This window comes from Myxine glutinosa, chromosome 1 (assembly GCF_964187855.1).
Source record: "Myxine glutinosa chromosome 1, kmMyxGlut1.1, whole genome shotgun sequence".
NCBI lineage: Eukaryota > Metazoa > Chordata > Myxini > Myxiniformes > Myxinidae > Myxine > Myxine glutinosa.
Window position 1 is genome coordinate 307,755,083 of NC_136261.1, and position 19,491 is coordinate 307,774,573.

Consider the following 19,491-nt stretch of genomic DNA (forward strand, 5'->3'; position numbering starts at 1 on the left):
CTTCGCCCAGCAGACGCCAATACGATGGCGTCGTAATATGGCGTCGTATCGGCAGTTAATCGGATGCTTCTGGGCCCCAACGTCGGCTAATTCAAATTTTTCGAGTATGGCTGTACGTGATAAACAAAGTGCGGTTCGTAGATCGGAAATGCATTAGTGCCGTGGGCATCGGGTCACTGGGTGCGGCGTAAAAGGGATAACAAAGTCGAGTCCTTACGCTATTATTATATAGATGATGGTAAACTTGATCCAATAATGCGATGGCGAAGTTGATGATTGTGACGATAAAAATGGAGGTGATGGTACATAGCCGTTATGGGGGCATCTTCTTTAACCCAAACCACACGCCATATATCAATATTGTCGCGTTGCCGGCGATCAAGATCACCAGGGATGGATAACCAAACCAGCTTTAACTCCGAGGTGACCTCCGAGGATGAAGGTTATTTTTGGCGTGCGTGGGAATGAAGGGATGCGAGATGTTAACTGAACGGAACACACGAGTTTATTCCGAAACCACGACAGTAAAATGTAAAACAATTTAATGAAAATAAATCGCGGACGGAAATAAAGGTTGAAGTAAAACTAAATCCTCTTTTGAGACGTCTCCACACACTGATGCACACAACACACACAGGGGAAAATAAAATGAAAATAAAATGTTCCCTTTTTGTGGATACATTTATCTGTGTCCCAAATGGTCTTTCTGAGTAAGAGAGGTGGTGATGGTCGAGTCCAATGCCTCCTGCGCCGGAGCGCACAAGATGGCGATGGCCGACGAAAAGCCCGGGCTGGTAGTGAAGACGGCCCTCTTGTTTGCTCCACCTCTTTGCCCTTGGGCCGAACCGCGCGGCCTTCAGCCCACCAAGAGCCCAGCAGTCGAAACCCTCTTTCGAATGCCGCCAACGTAGCCAAGAGCTCCTCGCTCTCCACAAGCGCACACCAGATTAAATCAGCACCAAGATGGCTAGCTTCTTGTCCAAGCCAGAACCGAGCGTGCTCCTCTTCCTCCCACCTCGAGAGCCAATCACGTTCCTCGGGGCGTAGCCTGCCGGCCTTACCAACTGCCCGATTGTCCACCCCTTCTGGGCGGGGCCCAGCTTGTTCTTGGCTTTTGTCGGTGGTTATTGTAATTTGAGGGTTGTGCACAAAAACGTAAGGGAAACTTTAGAGGGAAATTCCAAATGGTCTTTTGCCATTGCCTTGAAAGTCAAATTTTTCTTTTTTTTCAAAAACACTTAAAAAGGCAAATGCCTTTTGGAAGGCAGAGTGAGGGTTCCCTTCCCAACACCGGGGAAAACCAGCCTTAAACCCTATAGCAAATTAGTACGGCATCACCCCTCACATGATGCACAATTAAACTAGAAACTAGGGGGTGGGGGTTAAAATAAATAAATATCAAATATAATAAATAAATAGCTCTTTAGTAACTAAACCTTTTTTCATTAATGAAGGTTATATACAAGTACACATATGCATAAATAAATACAAAACAATTACCAGACATTTGAAAACAAATAATCAATCAAATCAGATTCAATCAAACAATTCCGGAAGCGGTCGAAATTGGTGGCAAGTCATCTTCTTCCTGAATGTCATCAAACTTGACTCAAACGTGATGAATGGCACATTCACCAGCATATATTCAATGAAAAGGTAAAATGATGATTTGACATTCGTGATGGATTCTGATTTGGATGCAATTGCTTTTCCATTATATTTGCCCTCATTTCAAATATGTTAATGTTTCTTTTTCGCTTGAGCAACGCCGGGTACTCCAGCTATAAACACTTTTATACTTTACTCGGGGTACGGGGGGGGGGGGGGGGGGGTTACCTAGGCTATGTGGCCGCGGCCTCATGCGGGGGATGTGGGGTTGTGGGGAGCCGGAGGAGGGGCATAGATTCTCGATGTAAATGTGTACCGTGTAGCACCACCTGGTGTTTGTGGCAGAGGGTATAACAATTTCTTTTTTTACCTGGGCAACACCGAGTTTAAAACACTCTTCACATGGGTAAATTTTTCCTCCTTCTCTTCCTCCCCCACCGCCCCCGCAAAATGGAGGGGCCTGTCAAAGCCACCCCCCACCCCCGCAAAATGGAGGGGCCTGTCAAAGCCACCCCCCCCCCCATAAGATGTTTAAAGATGTTTATGTAGTATATCTTTCCCCTCCCTCTGCGCTTCCCCTTCCTCTCCCCTCCCCTGCCCCCTTCCCCTCCCCCTCCCCCGGCAACGCCAGGTATTCAGCTAGTCTACAATAAACGAGGGTGGTTTAAGTGGGGAAATGGCAAGGATTATGTTATGATAAAACTTACCAATGCAGCTCTTCAGCAGAGCGTCCACAGCCTGAGGCTGGTCTGAAATGGTAAACTTGACTGCAGTCACTACTGTACTGCGTGCATGTGGAGATCCTGCAGGACGTGGGAAGACCTTTTAATTATACTGCACACTAGTATTTTGTATTATCCCTTATTATCCACAAAAAGCCTCAATCAAAGTTATAGGATTCTGCTACGTATGGCAAGGCCACTTGAAATGTGCCTCTGCACTTGCAAGGAAGGCTACGGTTATGACCAGAAAGCAATGTACTCAAATGTGGGTCATTTATCTTGTTCAGATGACAGAGCTTACTTTCTTTATGACGTTTGGCATAAATGTAATAACACTAGATACAAGCAAAAGGCAAATGTGCACAGCTGGAAATAGACAGTCAGTCTTCAGAGGTCACGTGCAAGGCTCGTCTGAAAACTTAAAGGCATGAATGACCAAGCCAAACAAACGTGCAAATTAAAAACATTGAAAAGGGAAAATGTAAAAACTGCCAGAAAGGCTATGAAATTTCATGAACTCTTGCTTTACACAGCATCTTGTAATTTGGCATATAGAGTATAAAAATGCAAAGTTTATCTTCTTTTTTTTTTTTTCCTTTGAAAGATCAAGGCTCATGGAAAAGCAAAATATAAATTGACAGTGGGGCAACAGTTGGACACTGAGCAAGGAATGAACAAACAGTGAAAGAGGGTAACCTGTAAAATAAGAAGGCTGGATTAGGTGGGGTGTCAATGTGGGTAAAAAAGATCATTGGTAAGGATGGAAGATCACATTAAATGGTAGTGCACGGTCTGCTTGAAGCCTTGGAGGGTAGAGCAGGATTGAACAGCCTCAGGAATGAGATTTCAGAAATGGGGAAAAAGAACAATAAATGAGTTGAGTTGTGCAGTCAGCCTATATTTTGGAAGGTTAACCAGGAGGGGGGTTACTGTAAGAATGCAGGCATCCTGGAGTTGCTGAAGAGGGTTGGAGGGCATTGAGAGAGAAAAAGAGAGAGCAGAGAAAGATTGCAGGAGCATCAACCTCATTGCACTGTCACAATGTGGATTTATTTATTTATTTATTATTTGCTCCACCGCAGTTGAGGCTCATGGAAGAGCAAAGTGACAGAGTGACAGAGTGACCATGGAAGGAAGGACAAATCGATGAAGCCAACAAAGATCATGCAAAAACATTGTTCCAAACAGGGAAAAGTAAATAATAAGCAAAGCAAACGCCCTTTCAAGGAATGCTTCAAATGGCAAACATGCAAAGTGTTGTACTAATGTATTCAAGCAACGAAAAGCAACACAGGCAGCGCACCTGACGAGAGGTAACCCTTTAAACGGGGCAGTAGGCTAACAGGATCAATGAGGGCGAGCTTGCCCAAACACTCGGCTACCACATTGCGAGTGCCTTCCTCTGCACACTCGCAATGCTTGAAAAGAAGTGCCCATATGTCCTCCACATACGGCTTGAGTGCCGTCACTTGAGCAGAGCTGATCACCTCCTGCCATGCAAGAACAATTACAAAGAAAGATTTAAAACAAGAGGGAGAATTGCTTTGCAATACATGTTCCCTGCCAAGTTTCAGTTCAATATATTAAAGGGTAAGGGGGAAAAGTGTGGAAAACTTTGCAGCAGTAAGCACATCCCTTTATTTGGGCAGTGTATAATGCTGCGTTCGGTGCTGAACAAAATAAAAATAACCCGATGTACATACATGAAGCAAAAACATGTGTACGGCTTATGTGCATATATAATACATTGTGGTTATATACCTGGGATCACTCCAATTGCACTGGGTCATGGACTAACACCCAAGCCTAGGGCCTGCCGATCTGCGCTGCTTCATTTGGGGTGGAGTCAGGCCAGCTGTCCAGTCAATGGGCGGACGTAAAGCAGTGGGATGGAATCAGGGCAGCTGAAAACTGCCCCATGTATTATAGGTGATATTTTCTAAGTTCAAAAAGGGAATAACTCAATGATAAATTGGTGAAACGTCCCAAACCTCAAACTTGTTCTGTAACTTATCATAATAAAGCCATGCACCAAGTTTCAGTTGAATATGTTAAAGGGTATATGAGAAAAAGGTCTGGAAAACCACAAATGGGATTGTCAGACGGACAGACAGACAGACAGACAGAGGGAGAGCAAACCTCTAGACCCCTCTGGGGAGGGACGATGAAAGAGGAGCCACAACTTGAAATTCTAACTTCATTTTAAAATAAAGGAAAAAGTGCTTCCCATTTCAGAAAAACCAGAACGGCACTCTTCGACGTTGACAAATATGTCCCCGTCCACATTATTACATCATTATACACATTTGTACCAAGTTTGATTAAAATCCCTTCAGCTGTTCTCAAGTATCACATTTTTACCTGACATGACCTCTGACCTTTGAGGCTGAAATCTAATCAGTTCGTCTTTGCATCAGAATATATACTTGGACCAAGTTTGGTCAAAATCCCATCACTGGTTGACAGGATCACAAGTTAGTGCAGTCACAGAATTTAAACCTAAAGGCCCCTCTGACCTGTGATCTTTGGGCCCCATAATCGAACCCCTTCATCTTTGCATCATTATACATACTTGTACCAAGTTTGACTTGGTTCCCATCAGCTGTTCTTAAGTTATCGTGGAAACGAAAACCTATCACAGACGGACGGACAACTCAAAAACACAATGCCTCCAGCGACTTAGTCACATAGGTAGAAGAGGTATACGAACTAGAGCGAAGCCGATGGCACACCATTGCAAATCCCCGTTTCCAACCTCAAGCAAAGTTGAAAGATGGCAAAAGGTTCCACCAGGATTGAACAAATATCAAATTTTGAGTCAATTTTTTTTCCCCGTTTAGACACCAATTTTCCCCGATTTGACCCCTATAAAAATAGACCCTCACGGGGTATGTACTGGGGTTCAAATAAAAGAAAAAAAAAATCGCTACACATTTCATGTCCCCTAAAGTTGATTGCATATGCAGTTTCATTTTAAAAACTATTTTAAAATGTTGCCGCAATAACTACCAAGTTTGGTGAATTTATGCACAACCATTTATGAGATAGCATGACAGACAGACAGAGCAGATTACAATATCCTCCCGATTTTTTTTATTTTTAAGCATGCAGATAAAGACACACTTGGGATAAAATTTGCAGTATTTGTTACAAGAATAAACATTATTACATGGAATTAACCATCCAGAAATATCTAAAAATAATAATTACATTGTGACTAATAGGAAACTGTGATAAACTTTATGTTCAATAGTAACATTTTAAAAAATACCTTAAGGTAAATCGTTACTATGAAATGGCACATAGCATTGGTCCCGAGCACAAATAAAAATGTTGGTCGACGAGAGAATGTTTTAAACACCAGGCTGTGCCCAGACAAGTAATTTCTTCATACAACTTCTTTCCAATAGGAGTACAGTACAATTTACCACACCAACACATCTATTGTCAACCTATAAAAGTCTCAGAAGAGGGAAAGCTAGGCAGGGGATGGAAAACAGGAGGGAGGAGGGGTGGTATATTAGCAATAGATCCAAAATTGAAATCAGAATTAATTTTTTTAACGAAACCAATTTAAAACCTTTCACAAAAGGGAAGTCGTTGCCATCATCCAAAGGCGAGATATTTTAACTAAACTGCAAAATAGCATGCAGAGAGGATAAGAGAAGATGAATAAATTAACTGGGTGTAAATTTTCCTTCTTACTTTCAGAGAGTGGAGCAGGAGATACTGCCGCTTGGTGTGGCTGCCAATCTCGTGCAGAACAAAGGGAAGGTACTGCGGCAGGCTGCCCACGCTGACATTTCCAAGCGCGTATGAGGCGGCTGATTTCACCTCTTCGCTGGGAGAGGCGAGAGCATCAAGGAGTACTGAACGCAGCTCTTTCTGTGTGCCCAGGTCGACATGGCGTCCAATCTCACCGAGCGTGAGTAAGGCAAGCAGCTGCACGCCGTCGCTAGACTTTGGGTTGCGGACGTCTGCTATAAACTGTCCTGTGACCGAGCCACACTCCTAGGGTAGGAGGACAAAATTTTTTTGCATGATGGATGAAAATTTGGGATAAAGTTAGACTTTCCTCATTTTTCACTCAAAAATCAAGGCAGTCCCGAGATGTACCTCAGTCGATACAAAAAGAGCACCCACCCTGCCCCTCCCCTCCCAAAATAAGAAAATAACAGGTTTGGCACCCAATAAGGTAACTGCAAATTTGGAGGCGAGAGAAATTCAATTTTCTTTATTTATGAAAGAAATTTAATGGAAATAATTCAGAGAAATAACAATAGTATTCACGCAAAATGTTGAATGCAGAGCCACACATTCTACTTCCCCACAAACTGTCCAGCATCCAAAATAGACGGACGGGAAGGGGGGTGGCAGGGTGGCAGTGAGGTGGGTGCATAAAAAACCCCCCCAAAAACCCCGGGGTCTCGGGGGTCAAAGTAAATCCAGGTTTGACCCTCCAAAATAGGAATATGCTTTTCCCTCTGAAACTACACACACTATTTCGATGAAACTTGACCACAACCTTCACCACCCGTGCTGTACCAAAGTTTGTTCACAGCACTAAGAATATCGAAATATAAGAGGGTCTACCGGGGGGGTCAACGTGGATCCAGGTTGACCCCCCGCCCCCCAAAATAGGAATTTGCTTTTTCCTCTGAAACTATGAAGACTCGCAATGAAGCTAACTCCGAGGGCCTTTCACTCACTCACCGCAGGCAGGTTGGTGGTCTTTCTGTCTTCTACCGACTCCTCTCCGGCCTTGCTCCCCCAGCTCTCTCTGTGCTCTGACCACCCAATATTCCTTCAGGTCACACAAGATCTGCCAGCAACCCTTATGGTTAAACTGCCAAAATCTAGGCTCTCTGCTCACCTTCACTCCTTCATTCCTCTTTTCTCCCACCTCTGGAACAAACTCCCCCACTCCCTTCAATCCCACTCCTGCCTCCAGGTCTTTAAAACAGCTGTTCACCACCATCTCTTATCTTCGCCCATCCAAAACCTTGATCTTTTCTACCCCTGCTAATTCACCCCAGATCCACTTTTTTGAAATTCCAACTTCTTTCCTGGAAGTCCTTGCAGTGTCCATATGTTTTATACCTCTCCCACCTCCCCCAAGCCCTCTCCCTCCCACAGATCTCTCGATGTCCCTGCTCTCAAATGTTGTGTTTGTGTCCTTCCCCCTCTCTCCCCATCTTGTCTACCGCTCCCCTTATTATATGTTTTATGTGTCGGTTTGACTTTTTGTGCGATTAATGTTAGCTTTCACGAGCCTTGATCTTGTATACAAAAAAAGGAAAAAAGAAAAAAGAAAAAAAAAAGGTGAGCACCAGGGGTATTGCCCCTATGTTTACTCCAAAGAGGTCTTATTAATTTAATTAGATATGTTTGAATTGCATGACGCATTACAAATGCATTACAAATGAATTGCATTACAAATGTGCACACACAAACACAAACACAAAACAACACAACACACACACTTTTGCCTCTGCCCACTCAACTCCCTCATCCTTGCTGTATAAGGTATTATATACTTCATCGCAGAGGGTCTTCACGATTTGGTTCAATATCAATTACAAGTCTGATGGACAAAGCTGGGTCTGGTTTCACAACCCTAAAATATTACATAACATTTGAAAACACACCCTTCCCCACACTCCAATCAACATTCGACCCAAACAAAGCCAATGGAAATCTGACACAACAAACAAGGGCAGTGTATAATCAGGAGAGGCCTACAGGCCTGATGTCTTTGGCCCACCAGAAAACCAAGATGGTGGCCTATTTTGTCTCGGTGCCATGGTGGGTGGAGTCAAGCGACAAATGTGGGTGAGGTCTGGCAGCTGTTCAACCGATCTTTACAACATTATACAAACATGTACCAAGTTTGAATTGGATCGCTTCAGCCATTCTCAAGTTATAGACCTATTAGACTTTGACCTTTGACCTATGCCCCAAAATCTAACCACTTAATCTTTACAACATTATACATACCTGTACCAGGTTTGAATGAGATCACTTCAGCCGTTCTCAAGTTATAGACCTATTACAGATTTGCCTTTGACCTCTTGACCCCAACATCTAATCAGTTCATCTTTACATCATTCAACATAAGTGTACCAAATTTGGTCAGAATCCCATCCATCACTGTTATCATGGTAACAGTATTTTTGCCTAACATGACCTCTGACCTTTGCCCTCATGACCCCAAAATCTAATCAGTTCATCTTTACCTCATACATAATTGTGCCAAGTTTGACTAAGATCCCTTAAGCCGTTCTCAAGTTATCGCGGTAACGAAAACCTATCACGGACGGACGGACAGACAACCTGAAAACATAATGCCTCCGGCGACTTCGTCGGCGGAGTCATAAAAACAAAAACTTGAAGCAAACCAAACAATAAAATAGACACATACAAGCCTCAACTAAGGCTAGTAAACATCTACATAAAAGAAAAGGGGGTTCGATTGAAATATTCGAGCAAAGGTTCAGAAAGGGCACCTGTGGACATGCGACTGTCAAGGCTGCAACACATTTTGCAATCGAATGAAAGGCTTGCTTGTGAAGGGTTAGAAGGCTGCTGGAACTTGCAGATGTGGGCGAGACCGGACTGGTGGACAACTGGGCAGCACCTGTGCTCGTTTGAGAGTAAACTGGACCAGTAAGCAGCCTAAGAAGCTCCATATATCCGAGCCCAGGCATGTGGGTCGTCACAAGAGCCTGGAAAAAAGAAAGCACAGCAGCAAGTGCACCACCCTGTAGCAATGGCGAACGCACAAGTGCAATTACAGGTGCCAGGGCTGCATTGCTGACTTTCCCCAACGACGACGGGTACACTCGGGCGAGTGTAGTCAGGAATCCGACGGCGAGCTGAGACACATGCATGTCCGACTCAGAGATGAGTGGTGGAAGCTCCTGCAGTACAGTCTCTATCATGGTGGGTGTAAGCGCATCCCTGTATCCACGCACCAAAGCTTCCAGTGCCCCCAGCGTTGCAAGCTTAAGTGCACGCTGGTTCTTACGCAGGAACGATGCTAAGATTGAGATGCTTTCAGCAAGGGCAGGACGGAGGTCAATATGAAGAGGTGAACTAGCAACGAGTGTGAGAGCCTTGACTGTTGTGAGCCGTGTGATCTCATTCTTGAGACGCTCAAGGAAGATCTGCAAAGTGGTGGCCAACTCTGGGCCCAGCTGGTCACCGAGATTGCAGATAATCTGTCCCATGCAAGCTATGGCCCGTTCCTTCACCTCCTGGTCAATGTCTGCTGCCTGGATAAATAGAGGAAATAAAATAATCATGTATAAATTATCAAAGTTTCAAGCAACATCTTGTTGCATCAAAAAAGTTGACTTCTTTCACTCATCCATATCTCCAAATTTTCCAGACAGATCCAATTGAAAATGGACATCAATAACAGCACACCTTCAACCGCTTTTGAGTGGAGGTGAAGAGGTCCTGTACAAAGGGCTTTGCATCAAAGGTGGAGGGAGGACCTTCCAATGGCCGGATTACACGGACAAGCTGTTGCTCGACAAGAAGTGCCTCAGATGTGATTTTGTAAAAAGGGTCTCCGACGCAGGTCACTACAGCGGGTACCAGAACCTTAACGTGTGGGTGGAAAACCTCCGGTGGGTGGTGGCACAGTAGCACGTGCAGAAAAGACAAAGTATCAATTTTCATGTTTGATGAACTTGACTTGTCACCAAGTGAGAAGACGATCCCTGTGCCAAAGAAAATCCTTACTTGGGGTCAAATAGTCATGATATGTACACTACAATCAAATCTTCACTGAGGAAGGTCAAGTGCAAGTCCTCATCAAAATATGCATGCAATACCTTCTGAACTATCAAATACGAAAACAATTGCATTGCTGGTTAGACTTAAGCAAACGGCATGTCTTCTGAACAGCAGATGTACTCACCAGGTACAAGGGCAGGAACATGGTCAGCCAACGCTCCAGGCAGGACATTGACAAGCTCGGTGAGGAGGTTGAAAGAGCCTTGCCGTGTTTTCACACTCTTTTCCTTGAGCTGCTTGTGCAATGCCTTAACAATGCTTGGCACCTATTGGGCCAAAAAGGGCATTACAGAGAGAAGCCTAGAGCTGCTTTGAACTTTTATGCCTCATCTCCACTAGCAAGTTCAGAACCAACTTGTGCTGGAATTATTTTGAGCCAGAACCAAGCTCCATGCCCCAGAAGGCCTGGCAAAAGCCGAAGCCAGATGCTACAACTATTTCAAACATGCTGTATTGCATCAACAAAGCCATACATAACTGTCTTCTAAAGGGAGTTTGGTTAATCAATCACGCTACCTGGTACAATCTTTGATCCAAATGCACGAATCCTCAATATCCTACTGTAATGTTTGTAGAATCCCACTCTGGAGTTTGCAAAGATCAAAAAATGCAGATAACTATTGGAAGCGAGCGGAAATAGTTAGCATTCACTGATAAGCATGCTCTCTATCTAGTCCCTTGAAGATAAGCTAGCTGCTGAGTTGGATCAAAAATGTCATGTAGTGCAGTTGATCGATCTTCTCAAGGCCCAAATGTTGCCTAAACACAGTGCCGACCACATTGTACGAGTGGAAAGAAGTTTTTTTTTCTTACAAGTGGCCCGGTAATCCGTGAGCAAGGCTTTTTTTAAATTTCAAATACACAGTCGAGGCCCGTGGAAGAGCTAGCACACTGAACGGATCAGGATGTAACAGACAAAAGCAGCACGCAAAACAAGCATGCATGGTGAAGGAAACGCCAAGAGGGAAAAACTGAAAATGATGAGGTGGGATTTGGGTGGGGTTAACAAGGGTAGAAAAGGTTTTTTTAACAAGGGTAGAAAAGGTCATGGGTTTGGATTGGGGATGACCTGAGATGACGTTGAACAACTCTCTTAAAAACCTGGAGGGAAGAATTAGAATGAAGAGTATGTGGCAGTTGATTCTTCAGGCAGGAAAAAGAGGAACAAATGAGTGGAGGTGAGCAGTGATCCTGGATTTAGGTAGTTTTACCAGAAGGAAGTTGATGGGGGACCATGTGAGCCATGCAGAAACCTGGGGGGAGCAGAGCACGGAAAGAGCAGAAGGTGCAAGACCAGAAAGGAGGTGGTCACAGACAGAAACCACCGACCTGTCTGTGATGGTGAAGTGACAAGCCCATAGACTCAGCTTCAGCACGGGAGATTCCAATGATCTTGAAAACTTTGGTTTCCACAGCCTCAAGCTGAGCAACATGTGAGTGCGGTAGAGGGAGCCCATAGGGGAGAGCAGTACTCCATCAGGCTGTGGACGAAGGCCTTGTAGGTGGATAGGAGTTCAGGTGTGACAAGGAAGGACTTTGTACAATGGAGGACAACCAGTTGGCGGCTGCCTTTGGAGGCCAACTGTGAAATGCGGATTGCCCAATAAAGATCGTTGCTGATAGTGAGACCCAGGATTTCAATGACTGAACCTCATCAAGAGGGGAAAAAGGCTTGCATTTTATCCTGTATTTGGAGACGGTGATACAATTTTCTTGTATTATGAAATGGTGGCAGCTGCTATGACTGTGGCTGCAGTTGTGGACCATTAACGGATCTACAAAGCTATATTTCAGAGTTTTAACTGAAGAAGGACCAAAGAAAAGACGGAACTCGCAAAAAATGTAGCAGTCATGAGAAATGGCCTGCTTCTTGCTCATATAATATTTCTTTCTTCAACAGAAGGCCAAAATGGTTGCTGTCTCCTCATGAGATGTCATTGATGTCAAGGCACTCTCAATAATCCCTTTTTTTAAAAGGAAGATTCCACATTGTAGCATATAGTATCCAATCCCACAGCTTGGCAGACTGCAGTTGCATCACACTACTGATATAGAATTTCTTATAAGCTTGTCTGATACATGTATCCTGAAATCATGTATGTGATACAAATCATTATAATGCAACATGTCCTTCAATCCTGAAATAGCTCACACTCACCTGATCGCTCCAGAAGTATCATCAAATCAACCCACCTGTCTATTTCCATGGTCAGAAACTGGAAGAGTTTCAGTCTCTCGAACTTCCAGGCCTCACACCATCAGCCATGACCTCTCCTGAGCAAATCATGTAGCAACGCTGCCCAAAGCCAACCACAGACTGGGCATCCTCCACCAATCCAAGTCTTTCCTTGGAAAATCAGAACTACTCAGTCTTCAAGACCTTTGTCCATTTGTCCAGAGCCAATGGAGTATTGCTCTCCCCTATGGACTGGCCTTCAAGCATCACACATCTATCCCTCCTGGATTCGGTGTAATCAAAAGTCTTCAACATTATTGGAATATCCCACAATGAGGTAGAAGCACAAGGTCTGTTGCTTTCATATCACAGTCAGGTCGGTTGTCTCTGCTTTCTAACACCTCTTCTCTGATATTACTTCCTTTGCTCTCTCTGTCCTCCAAACCTCCCCAACAACCCCAGGTAACTTCCAGTAACCTTCTCCCGGTTAAACTTCCAAAATCCAGGTTGACCGCACATCTCAAAACCTTTGATCCTTGCATCTCTCATCAATGGAACTACATTCCAGAAGCAGTTATTTCCCACTCTTCCATTCAAGGAGGTAGTGCACCATCACCTTGTGGCTTATTAACCCATCATTACTTATGATCCTTATTAACCCCATTAACCCAACCCTCCTACTTTACGATTTCAGCATTTCCTTCCTCTCCCTCACGTTCTCAGCTACCTTTCTTGTTAGTTTATTCCTTTGATGGTTGTGCCCAATTGTTGCCCTGCTAACAGACTATCAATTTAGCCTTGCTCTTTCTTGAGCCTCACTCTTGTAAAAGAAGAACGAAACTGGCCTGATTCAGAAGGTTTGTCTGGGCAATTTGTCTTAGTTCAGAAATAGTGTGCAACTTTGGCCAGTAGAGATGATACAACTGCGGCACCAATGAGTTCTAAACGTGCAGGCAGTGATGAGGCATTATAGTCTAAACTAAACAATGGCATGTCAAAAAAATCTAAATGTGACTTTATTGTATCATACTGAACTTTAAGGCTAAACAGTGATATCGCCAATTACCGAGGACAACTTTCAGTATCACAAAACACCTTGTAAACTTGACGCCAACAAACAATGAACAAATGGGGTTTTCACTACTATGCTATTCTTCATTTCTATCTGGAAAGAGCAACTGTCTTGAGTCTGTGGTAAACAGCAATTGGAAATAATTATAACTGGAAATTAAACACTCAAATATTTTTTAAAGGAATGAAATACTGCATGGAAAACATTCAATCTGAAATGTAAAACAAACTACCTGGCTCTGCAGTAAGGACAGTGGGGTCTCGCCCTGCTCCATTGCATCTGGGTCGTGAAGCCAGCTCTGCGCCGGCCGTGTCTGCTTGAGCAGCGACAGGTATGCATGAAAAATGTCGGCCTTCACGTTTTCTTCTCGCTCCTTGAAGCGAACAGTCAGTGCCGGAGAAACGGTGCGGTAAAACTCTGGCAGCATTTCATGGCGCGTGCCGAGTACCGCATCCAGGCATTTGGCCGCTGCACGCCGTACCTTCCAGCTCATGTCATCATCATCGCTGTATTCATCTTCGCTTGCTAAGAATGGGGAGGATGAAAAGTAATAAAAAAGGGGGAATTGGAAGATGAAGGGGGGCAAGGGAAAGTTTGAACTGATCAACAAATATAGCCTGCATAAAGTACAACAACACAACAACAAGCATATTAAGGCCATTTTCCCTGCTAGAGTGGGGGTTAGCCTTGCGGGTCCCATGACAATCTTCTCCATTTTGCCATATTTTCTACATCTCCCCTTGTTAACCCCCTTGCCCGCATCATGCTCCGGGTGTCGAGTAAGAACAATCACCATGTAAATAAGTTCTGTTTAGCTGAATGCAGGAGTCAGGTGCATCTTCGTCCCTGTCACGATGGGGCGGGGCATGTTAACTAGCTTAGGGCATAAGGATAAAGTATCCCTTGTAAGTCTTACCCTATGTGATTTATCCTTTGTCCTTTTATGGCACCGCAATAGACACTAGTGAGGAAATGCCCATTTATTGCACTAAATAATAACCATAAAAACAACTGGAAGCCAGTTCTGAGCACAGCCATTTGGGACGCACCAGCTACATCGCCACGAAAGACAGGCAGGCCGAAGACACGCCCCGAGAAGGGACTCGTGATTGGCCAGGGCGGAGCAAGAAGCTACCCGCTGATAGGTGGAAGGAAGGCCGCGGAAGAAGCAGAGCACCGATTGGCAAAGACCACTGATGACGTCAGGGGCGAGCAAGAAGCGGCGCGCTGATTGGGGGAGAAGCACTGATGACGTCACGACCCGACGTCAAAAGAACTCAAGGACCGACATTTTCTCTCTCTTGCTCTCTGACCCTGGACTCTTCACTCTTGCTTTTTGCCCTTCATGCCTTCATTTTGCCCTTCCTCGCCTCTCGCATCTTCCTCTTGTCCCTCGATGTTCCTGCCTCTCGCTCAACCCTGGCCTTCGACAGTCTTGCTGAAACCATCCTTTGGCGTGTGAGGAGAATGGAGGCCTGACTTTGTGCGCGCGCCAAACGACGAGTGGTTTCCCGCCAACGCCGGAGCCGCATCAAGACTGCGCGCTGGGGCCTGGACGATTGCTGACGAGGCAGCGAGTTGAGCTAAGTGCCACGATAACCCACACGTATTTTATTTTATCCAGTTTATATTCCCATGTGTCTGTGTTTCTAAGTCTGGTGAGGGAGCGCTCCATTTAGGAATTTAGTTTTACCGTCGCGTTTTCTTGTTATCGGCATCCGTTTTAATAAACCCTTTCATTATTTTCTGTACATTTATAAAGCCGGTTTTTGTTTGAGTTTATTTCCTGCAGGTTGGGACTGCCGGCGATCGCGACAGGTGAGCTTCAGCTTCCTCTTCCCCTTTCTTTCCCCGCGTATATAAAATCCGCATTTGATCATCGCCTTCGAAGTTAAAAGCTAGCTATTGGCTATCCGTGACTCTCCCGGTATTGACCAAGGGGAGCCACACAACAATATTATCTCAACCTGATTAGATAAAAAGCTGTGATTGGCTGAATTGTGTTGCTCAGGCAACCATCTCAATAACTGGGCTTGTATACGCAATATTACAAAAACAGTTCAAGATTTAGCTTTCATATTACACAGATCTATGCCCCATACCAACCAAAAGGCGGGAGAGCTATAGTATCAGCTCCCTGTTGTTCTTCCATTATCTAATGTATGATGATGCCCACTAAAATAAAGTTTGATGATGCAACAAAAAAAAACAAAAAAAATAATAGGCCACTATAAACTCTTTCAAGTTAGATATGATGAACAGATTTGACAAAAGCATTGATTTTATGCCAATGTTTAACCAAGACATGGAATCAATAAAACAACTAGAACAGCACCTGGTAGAGCACATACCTCCGCCAGGGTGAACAGTTTACATTTTGTATCCCACTGATGAGCCGGATCTGCATCCAGACCTTAACCAAAATCGAATAGACTTGTTATTTTCATCCTACCAACTCATCCACCAGGTTTTGTCATAACCCATTCACAACATCTGCAGATATCGTGCTGTACCGTATATCGTTTTTCTCTACGTCTCTCAATGGTGAAGAATCACTAAAAATTATAGTATCTGGATCTGGATTTGGATCTTCACCGAAGTATAATCAATTCGTCCTTATCACACACCCAACCAACCTGTCCACCAAGTTCCGTTGGAATACGGCCATAACGTTTTGAGATATACTGCTCATAGACAGACAAACAAACAGGGGTAAAACCATAACCTCTGTCCACCTTCGGTAGGAGAGGTAATAAGAAACATGGCACCACAAATAGCGATTTGTGGGATCAGTGACTTCATTATCAATATGATGAGAAATAAAAGCGCACTGCGGCATGAAAACCTGCTATTTTTTCTGCACAATATATTTTTATAACCACGTGACCGGTCCAGGAATGACTGAATCTCGTGTGGCCATAAACCGGCTATGGCCGCCAGCAGGGTTTGACATCCGAAACCAGGGTTACAGGCCTCAAGTCGCGATACCTCATCAAAGGGCACAAAACCGGCCGAGGGTTACGTGCTCGCACAGTGCACCAATTCCCTTGCTGGTTGTGTCAGATGTATAACTGAGCAGATGGTTATGCTGCACCATGTTACTTTAATAACCGCTTTTACCTAATGATGCAGCTTAAGGGTGCCCATCGTGAAAACTCAACCACTCATCAAGCAAGGAGGAGGCCAGGCAGGAGTTCCAGTTCATGGGTTGTTATTAAATAAAAACCACAGCAGCTGTCTGGAGCAAACCGCCGTAAAAACTCCAAGCTATAATTGTGGCTACTTCAAAGCCCTCATTGCTTTTGGGATTAAATGGTCACAGCTCCAGGACACAGAGATTTTTCCTTCCTCCTGCCATTCCTCCAAATGGCTATCTCACTCTTTAAAAGCAGCTGCATCTCAACTGTGCCTCTCTGCATCAGTTGCGTCGCCAACTGTGCCTCTCCGCATCAGTTGCGTCGCCAACTGTGCCTCTCCGCATCAGTTGCGTCGCCAACTGTGTCTCTCCGCATCAGGTGCGTCGTCAACTGTGCCTCTCCACGTAAGCTGCGTAGCCAACTGTGCCTCTCCATGTAAGCTGCGTCGCCAACTGTGCCTCTCCACATAAGCTGCGTAGCCAACTGTGCCTCTCCATGTAAGCTGCGTCACCAACTATGCCTCTACACGTAAGGTGCGTCACCAACTATGCCTCGACATGTAAGCTGCGTCACCAACTGTGCCTCGACACATAAGCTGCGTCGCCAACTGTGCCTCTACACTTCGCCTTTATTTGGGCGGTGTATAATGCTGAGTTTGGTACTGAAAATAATAAAAATAACCTGATGCACATACATGAAGCAAAAACATGCTTATGGCTTATGTGCATATATAATACATCATGGTTATATACCTGGGATCATTCCGAATGCAATGGGCCATGGACTAACACCCAGGCCTAAGGTCTGAGGATCTGTGTGGCTTCATTTGGGGGTGGAGTCAGGCTAGCTGTCCAGCAAATTGGTGTAAAGCAGTGGGTGGATCTAGGGAAGCTGAAAACGGACCCATGTATAATGTGTGATTTTACAAGTTCAAAAAGGGTATAACTCCATGAGAAATTAGCAAAACGCCTCAAAACTCAATCTTGTTCTGTAACCTCTTTCATTGATGATGATCGATTTCAAGGATGTAACCATCCTTCCTCTTTCACGTCTTTTCGAAGCTGTCCATGCGCTCACGCTTTCGACGTTAAGTAATTTTTAACAATTGTGTTTTTGTCGAAACTGTATCTATCTCTCGGTGTGTGTACCTATGGTGTGTCTTTAGTAAAATTCTCGGTGTTAATTTTTCATACCTGCATACAAAATCGTCGGTTAATTCGTGTCGCGTATTCTGAGGCCTAGTAGGCTACCGTGTCTATCCTTGAAGCTTTGTTTTTCTCTCAGCGGTCCATCGATTGCGCTGCAATTACTTTCGTTCCTTGTTTTTTCCCCAGTCTTTCACCCCATACTTCCTTGTTTAAAATCTCAACTCAAAAAATATATACATATATAATTTCCTTCTCTGTTCTTATTCGTTTATTCGTTGTTCTTATTTGTTCGTTCGTTCTTCGATCACATTGTTAAAAATGTTTAAACTTTCCCCTGAAGAACTGTATTCTGTCGTATATTATAACACCTGTTTCTTCTTCTTCTATGAAAGGATGCTTTCGACTTGCTCACCAAATCTATTCATTCCAAAAAAAAATTCCATCTCTTACAGTTCCTTTTTTCTACATTCCCGAAACTCTCCTGCACTCCACCCCTCCTTCAGCGTCATCAAACGTATTTTTGACTCGAAGGTCTCAAGAAACTCATTTTGCAAAAAATGTTTGTTTCCCATTAATCGTACACTTTTCAAAATCCAATCTCACCCCTCCCCTCCAAATCTTCCCCATCACCCCTTCCCTCCAAAACTTCCCCATCACCCCTCCCCTCCAAAATTTCCCCATCACCCCTCCCCTCCAAAATTTCCCCATCACCCCTCCCCTCCAAATATACCCCCTTGCCCCTCCCCTCCAAATCTTCCCCATCACACATCCCTTTCAAATCTTCCCCCTTGCCCCTCCTCTCTAAATCTTCCCCATCACCCCCTTCCCTCCAAAACTTCCCCATCCCCCCTCCCTTCCAAAACTTCCCCATCAACCCTCCCCTTCAAATCTACCCCCTTGCCCCTCCCCTCCAAATCTTCCCCATCACCCATCTCTTTCAAATCTTCCCCCTTGCCCCTCCCCTCCAAATCTTCCCCATCACCCATCCCTTTCAAATCTCCCCCCTTGCCCCTTCCCTCCTAAACTCCCCCCACAACCCTCCCTCGCTCCTCCCCTCTCACCCCTGCTCCTCCCCGCTTCTTCCCCCTTCCAACTTTCACCTTCATCTCCCCCAAACTTCTGCCTCGCTCTTCCCCCTCCTCAAATAACACCTCACTGTGCCTCACCCAATCACCATCAAACCTTTTGTCCGCCCCATTCTTCCCTTTCTCCAAGCTATTCTGAAATCTCTGACGCACCTTCAACAGTTCTCCCTACCTCTTCCTCCTCTTCCACATCTTACGCTACCCCTCCCCCACCCCCCCCCCCCCCCGTTCTGTATCCGATGCTCCCCCTTCCTCTTCATTAACGGTATGGACCTCAAACATCCGGGGCCTTCGCTCAAACTTGACTGATCTCTCCATACAGGTTGCTTCTGACAAACCAGACGTGATATGCTTAACAGAAACTTTCCTCCTTCATGATGTCTCTGATTCCTTGGTATCTCTCCCAGGTTACTCCCTCCTCCGGTATGATAGACCTGAGCCTCGTCCTGGAGGTGGGGTTGCTATCTTTATTTAAAAAACTCTTCCTCACTCGCCCTGCACTGCCCTCTCTCCACCTCACCCCCAGGAATACCTTTGGCTACGGCTTCCCCTTCGCTCCCATCTTTTGTTCATATGTGTGTTGTACCGTCCACCAAACAGTGATGACTCCATCTACATCTCGCTGTCTGATAATATGGACCAACTTCTATTGACCCATCCCAACTCACTCCTCATATGTGGTGATTTCAATTGTCACCATGCCAGTTGGCTGGGTGTGGGTACCTCTCTCACCAGCCATG

The 19,491-nt window shown here is 44.8% G+C and overlaps 1 protein-coding gene across 2 annotated transcripts in view; it reads right to left on the bottom strand.

Annotated features, from left to right (window-relative positions):
* The window catches only part of LOC137439854 (cullin-associated NEDD8-dissociated protein 1), a 125,859-nt gene that overhangs the window by 14,637 nt on the left and 91,731 nt on the right, over positions 1-19,491 (bottom strand). For both annotated transcript variants that reach the window (XM_068136026.2, XM_068136017.1), the window contains exons 8-14: positions 13,614-13,906; positions 10,258-10,399; positions 9,759-10,057; positions 8,837-9,604; positions 6,036-6,341; positions 3,634-3,820; positions 2,316-2,411 (exon numbers count right to left, since the gene is read on the bottom strand). In XM_068136026.2, coding sequence (XP_067992127.1) covers positions 2,316-2,411; positions 3,634-3,820; positions 6,036-6,341; positions 8,837-9,604; positions 9,759-10,057; positions 10,258-10,399; positions 13,614-13,906 — 2,091 coding nt within the window. The remainder of the gene's footprint in view (positions 1-2,315; positions 2,412-3,633; positions 3,821-6,035; positions 6,342-8,836; positions 9,605-9,758; positions 10,058-10,257; positions 10,400-13,613; positions 13,907-19,491) is intronic.